The 6674-nt window shown below is 42.5% G+C and overlaps 1 protein-coding gene across 1 annotated transcript; it reads right to left on the reverse strand.

Moving 5' to 3' along the window:
• Window positions 1-1632: 1632 nt before the first annotated feature.
• LOC101764494 lies at window positions 1633-5940 on the reverse strand. Its single transcript, XM_004951305.3, has 5 exons — window positions 5625-5940; window positions 4302-5180; window positions 3345-3545; window positions 3050-3245; window positions 1633-2078 (listed from the first exon to the last, which is right to left on the reverse strand). The coding sequence occupies exons 1-5, from the start codon at window positions 5754-5756 to the stop codon at window positions 1897-1899; spliced, it is 1590 nt and encodes a 529-aa protein (XP_004951362.1). The 5' UTR covers window positions 5757-5940; the 3' UTR covers window positions 1633-1896.
• Between the last annotated feature and the right edge of the window lie 734 nt (window positions 5941-6674).

Below are 6674 nucleotides of genomic sequence, written 5' to 3' on the forward strand. Positions count from 1 at the left end.
ATTTTAGTTGTCAAGTGATTTAAAAGTAAGAAGACATATGGTATGGTAAGGAGAGTGATGTCGTCTTCATGTAACCATGGAGCTGGTGTGTCAGACTGTTTAATTATCTAATGGAATGCTTTAAGTTGTATTAAGTTAGGCTAATGTGTTGTGCTGTATGTTCTTTTATTTGGCTAATAATCTTTTGGGTTTTCTGATTTTAGTTGATTTTTGTATTGATTTTTTTGTAAGTTTTAAAAAAAATCCTCTCTCTTCAGTTTTTAGTTATATAAGCTAATGTGTTGTAATTTATACGCTTTTATTTGGTTAATCATCTCTTTGTTTTTTCTGTGTTTGGCAAAAAAAATCATCTCCTTTTTTTTAAGTTGAAAAAGGGCCTTCTCTTCTGTTTTCAGTTATAAGCTAGTGTGTTGTTGCTGTGTGTGCTTTTTTTTTGGCTAATTATCTCTTTGTTTGTACGGTGATTTACCAAAAATCATCTCCTTTTTTAAGTTGATTTTTTAAGTGATATTAAGTAGATGCGTTGTGCTCTGCTGTGTGCTTTATTTGGCTAATCCTCTCTTTGGTTTTACTGTGTTTGCAAAAAAAAATCTTCTCCAAGCTGATTTTTTTTAAGTTGAAAAAAAGCATCTCTTCAGTTTCGCTGGTTTCTGAAACTGATTACGAGCAGCTCTGCGGGCTGCAGCCTCTGATGAGCAGCTACATTTGTTGGCATCCCGCATCCACTTCGTCCCAACTGCCAATCATTCGATGGCTCCCTGGAGCTGAGGAATATTTGGGCACATCTCTGCCATGCCAGAGAGAGAGCTTCCGTCCACCCGCATTCCTGCAACGTGCCATGGCTGTGGCAGTCACGCTGCACCGCACATCTTAAACATCATCGTATCATTAGTGCTGACATAATCGCACACGCATTTTCGTCGCCGTGTCAGTGTCAGGCATTCAGATGTCACCTGAGTTCAGTGCGTAGTATGGTGTCACTGTCAACCAAAGATACTCAGCCCTTGTTTACTTGGGGAATTTGGGAGGTGCCAAATTACTGTAGCAACACTGTAACGTTTCGTTTGTATTTGTAAATTATTGTTCAAATATTGACTAATTAGGCTCAAAAGATTCGTCTCGCAAAGTACAACAAAACTGTGCAATTATTTTTTGATTTCGTCTACATTTAGTACTCCATACATATACCGCAAGTTTGATGTGATGGGGAATCTTCTTTTTGCATAGTGCCAAAGTTGGGAGTTTTGTGGGAAGTGAACAAGGGCTCAGTGTAGGTTTTTCATGGGTTATCCGAAGAACAGGGCAATGCCTTTGCTCTGATGCGGTACTGTGTACTGCATGGCAGCATGGGCAAGATAAGTTGCCCACTGCATACTCTACATAGCACAACAGGATATCATCACATAATTACATTACTGCCCCTGGACTGCGGAGCCTAGTCAGGGATGGACTGCCCCCCTGAGTTCCCCTGGAGGGGCTGCACAGATTCAAGCAGCATAGGCATAGGCATAGGCATAGGCATAAGAATAAAAGCTGCAGGCAACCGAAAACCGGTATTAGAGGACAGTCACCCGGGAAGGAGTGATGATATGATGATACACAATTCCACACAACTGATCAGACCAGCATGCCTGCAGGGAGGATAAGCTTTTTCTCTTTCATATCTTGATGTAATTGTCAACCCAATGTACAATATTTACAGAGTGGATATGTTGTTTGAACCCACTTAACACTCACGAACGAAAAGGAACCTTTGATGTGTCGAAGAATGGCGTACTGTACAGTTGCATAATTGCTTCCAACGAATGTGTGACGAGCGCAAATCCGAGGACCTGAATGTATTTACAAGGAGGCGGCATGGCATGCCAGCTGCCAGATGCCTAAAGGAGGAGAGGGTTACTTCCCAATCCTGTCGAACAATTCAGGCAGGGCTTTGTACAGAGGGGAGGCTGCAGGTGGCCTGGCCATGGATCCCAGAAGGATGTCAGAGGCCTTGACAGGGCCACCGTAAAATCGAGCATTCTCAGTGTCTCGAGTTGATACTATGCTGCCATTGAACTCGCAGCCCACAAAGGCACCTGATACGGAAGACACAATATACATAATAAGTGGTTTCAGAAAACAATCACTAATAGGTCTATTTGATCAAACTTATTAACCCACAAGTACCTGCAATGATTAAGTAATGCATTATTGCTATCAAATAAAGATGTCACTAAGCAGATTGCAGGAATGAAACAATGGCGTAACTTAGTCACTCATTTCTATCATGGACAGTAAGCACTAACAAAACCATATGATGAACTCACTGTCATCTAAAAATGGGGCAAACAAGCTGTTTTCTTATAATTTCAACAATTAAATATAACAATTGATTTCTTATATAAAAATTGTTATGCGACATGGCATATTTACTGCTAGCGAGTGGCACCAAAAATATCAACCAAAAAGGTTGGTCAATAAGTATATTTTCCTTTTGCGATAGTATCTTTCATTCAGTTATTTAGTTGACTTCACACACCAACAGCATCAATTTGTCTGCCTTGGCTCTGTGACAGAAAATTGCCCTGTGCTCTCAACTCCTTAAATCTTATCATACGGCCTTTAACATTGCTAATGTCCACATTAGCCTTGTCAAACATGCCGGTAGCCCAAGACTCAACCACCTCTCTGGTGGTAATTTTAGTGTCAGAATTATAGGAAAGGACTAAGCTTTAAAGGGATGAAAAATATAAAATTTTGTCAAAGCAAACAAGGTGTCGTGTACCTTTTAACCTTTTATGTGCATGTTAGCAGGCTTAAAACTTTGTAGATGCCGTGCACTTCTCTAATTTGCAAGAAAAAAAATGGTATCTTAATTTCAATTGTGCATTAAGAAACTATGAACTGCCAGACATCTCTAAACAATCATTACCATGAGCAAACTAAGTCAGTATCACATACTGCATCTAACAGTAAAAAATGCCTTTGAAATCGACTGTGTCAACTGTTTTCCGTTTTAATCTCATGAATTGCAGTAATTTACAGCTAAAAGCAATTCGAAACATACCTTTGCTACAACTGTATGTGTAACATGCAGCATAGCCACCATCACCAGCACGGAAGTCAGCCTCAGCTACTCGTCCGACATGGCCAGCAGAAGCACTAACACCAGCACCAACAGATAGATGTGCCTTTCCACTGAATGTCCTGATGGCATCCGTATTCCTCAGAACAATGATGAAGTCAGCTATCTCACCTCCAGCCTGTTGGGAGAGTCAAGCAAATATCTGATTTGTTAGAAGGTGCTAGTTTGATACAAGAAATCCTTCCATGTAAAGGAACACTTGAAAAGCGGGGGGCACCTGAGCTCCATATCCAACACCACAGGTGGAGATTGCTGAAGGAGGTGACCAGGAGCCATCGGCCCTTCGAGCAACAACCAGCCCAGTGCCAAGTTTGTATGTAACCATCATCCCGACCTTCACTACAGTAACTATAGCAAGACCTTTTGCTTGTCTAAGAATAGCGTCAGGTATAGCCTTCTCTGGTTTCAACCTTCCTACCTGAAGTACATGAAAGAAAATTTTAATGATAGTACTCCTGACAGGCTCAGAACAATGGACAATCAGCAGTTCTGCAGCCAGACTAATACACAAATATACTTTTCCAGCATTTCACAGGAATACAATAGCTGGCTCATTCTAAATAATTCAATTCTTCTGTCAGTGGAGCTTAAGCGGTCTAGAGATACAAAAATACAGGGGGAATAAAATATAAAAGACTTAAGTATCCCGTACAAGAGAGTATGAGATAGTAACACATTATATGATAAAGCAGTTATTTACTTAACCAATAGACCCATCCTACTTATGCCTTTGCCTTTTTTTTCTATTGCGTATTAAGAATGCATTTTCACTGCTTTGATTAATCATGTATTCAGATTGTATTATTGCATCAAACTTGAAAGTAAAATAAATCACCATAATATTCCATGTAATCTTATACCATAATAATTGGATTAGTCAGATCATTCATCCAACTAGTAACTATACGAAATGAAAATAACCATATTTGATTACTTGCGATAGACACTTCCCAACAAGGTTTCCTGATGTCAGCTTATCAAAAACAATCTACTAATACATAAATAGTTGTACCATAATAATTGATAAATCACATTAGCATATGGTGTGAAACATTGAAACTTATGTTTAACACTCAATAAGAACAAAACGTGATAAATCAAGTGGCCAAGGAACACATATAAAGTATTGAACTGACTAGTCCAAATTAAGCAAAAATACAAGAAAAAGGCATACCTTACAGTAACTGCGTAAAGAATTTGCAGCCTTGTATATCTCGTATTCCATTGTGTGTGCCCAAGGGAAGTTCAGCCATGACCTCAAGGTACTCAGGTCTGTCACATCCCGAGTTGGAAGTTGTGACGCACGACTGATCTGATTCATCAATTGTGGTTGTATACTCTCAAGCCGTACTCCACAGACATCACAAACCCTTTGAGGTTCTGAAGTTCTAAATTTTGGAGGCATTAAGCTTCTACCCTTTGTACAACCATTACAAAATACACCACCACAGAAACGACAATGATGGCGAGAGCATATTATCGGATGAAATCGTACGCTGCAGAGCATGCAAGAGGTAGCAGCACTGTCAGGCAACCACTTTGTTGGCTCTGTCTCAAGTAGCTCATTCGCAATACCAGCATTAGCATCTGCAAGTGTTTGCGCCATATCCTTCCAGGCTTCTTGGAGGAAGAAGTTGGATACCACCGACATCCCGCATCTCCCAAAATCATATGTAGCAGCAGATTTCACTCTATCTTTTGCCGCAACAACCATATCAGCAAACACATCCCACATCGTCATCTCCTTATTGTCTTCATCCAGCTCCCAGCTAAACTCTTCCTCCGGGAAGTACCCACCATTGCAACCAAACCCCCTGTGCCACTCCTCACGGTCCTGCGCCGTCATTGGTGGGACAGAAACAGGCACCCAAATGCCCGTATGTTCATGAAGTGGTTCATCGTAGAAACATTTTCCTGGTTCCGTCTCTATTAAAGTTTCAGTTGTATCCGTGATGCATCCATTAGCAATGGGGGCGCAGCTAGCATCATGGCTGTTGCCCGTGCCATTTTTGGCAGGTGACTCGTCTGCCTCTTGGTCAAATATGTTGAGTCCCTATAGTAGGAAAGCAAAATTGAGTTATAACAGAAACTCAGTCTGGGAAAGTTGAATGATTGATCTACTTAGACTTGAACTCCATGAGAAAGACCTTAACTAGTCCACTGTGTATTAGCAAGGCTCTAACGTCTAACCACCTGCTAATAAAAAGACAAAACCTAGCAAAGCAATTTTGGATTTCCCCCCTCCCCGCAGCACAAGGCACACGCGCCCATAAAAACTTGAAACTTTTCGCTCCTCGCTTAAACCTATATAATCACCAATTGGAGCATCCTAAGCTGGCGCCAAGCAATGCACCCGAAATTCCCCTATTTTTAGTACAACCAATCTACGAGCTCCTCGGCAAGACCAACTCATCTCATCTCAGCTAAACGAACCGTACACGCAACCAGACTTCCCAGAGACGAAACCGGGTGAGGGAAGGAAGGTGGGGGAGCTCACCGCCAGGCCTTCAACGCGCTCGCCGTCGTCGTCCCACCTCGCCGGCGAGTCGCCGCCGCCGGCCTCCCCGGAGCCTCCGCCGCCGGGCCGCGGCGGGTCGATTGGGCGGTGGGCCCGCTCAGTCCCGGCCATGGGACCGCTCGGGCGGGTCGCGTCGGGTCGATTCGCCGGCGATCGGGTGGGGCAATCCGTGAATTTTGCTTCCGCGTTTGGTAAAGGAGGCGGCTTTTTTCTGTTGAGGTCGCCGCGGATTTGGAGTTTGGGACGGAATCGATTGGAGGAGATGGGATGGAGAGCGAGGCGAAGGCGAGACGACAGAACTAGCTGAGCAGGGGATTAATTGGAAAATAATCATGGTTTCGTCTGCGTTAATGACACGTTGGCCCAACTGAAAGCCCATTGGTAAGTGGGCCCACCGAGTGTTTGGTCTGAGTTCGTGCCCTTTCATCCGTTGGGCTGGGCTTGTGCTTCTTCTTTATTTGGTTATTCATATTTCAGACTTTGCACAGTTTCAGTACTCTAGGAGCTAAGCTTTTCAATACTCTTTGATTGATGCTGACACCAGCAGATACAGTATAGGGATGTCCCTAAGCATAAAACCTATTTTTATTTCTTTTGCAAAAAAGAAGCCCAATCTTTTGAGTTAGTTAGGCCAAATTTCAGAATGTCTCTGATTCTTGTCATACAAGCGGCCAAATTTTAGTTGACAATTTGACACGGTGAACCTCTCTTACGTGTCACTTTAGTTGTATGAAAGAAGGAAAAATGTTTTTTGAGTACAAGTGATTCGACTCAGTGAGCTTGCTGTAAAAAGCTGGAGTATTTATGATGGAAGCGAACCTTTTCCCGTCCGTATTCGATGTTCATTTGCCCCTCTCCCGGCTGATTGCTTCTCGAGGAATGTCCAGAATTTTTTTATTTTTAACTTTTTTTAAAAATATTTTTAAAAATAACCCATCGCCAACTTTATTTGCATTGGGTGACCCTTTTGGTCACGCCACGGGCCGTGGCATGCATTGGCGCGGTAGCGCTACCACGCTGGTGCGACGA

This window comes from Setaria italica, chromosome I (genome assembly GCF_000263155.2).
Source record: "Setaria italica strain Yugu1 chromosome I, Setaria_italica_v2.0, whole genome shotgun sequence".
In the NCBI taxonomy this organism is placed as follows: Eukaryota; Viridiplantae; Streptophyta; class Magnoliopsida; order Poales; family Poaceae; genus Setaria; species Setaria italica.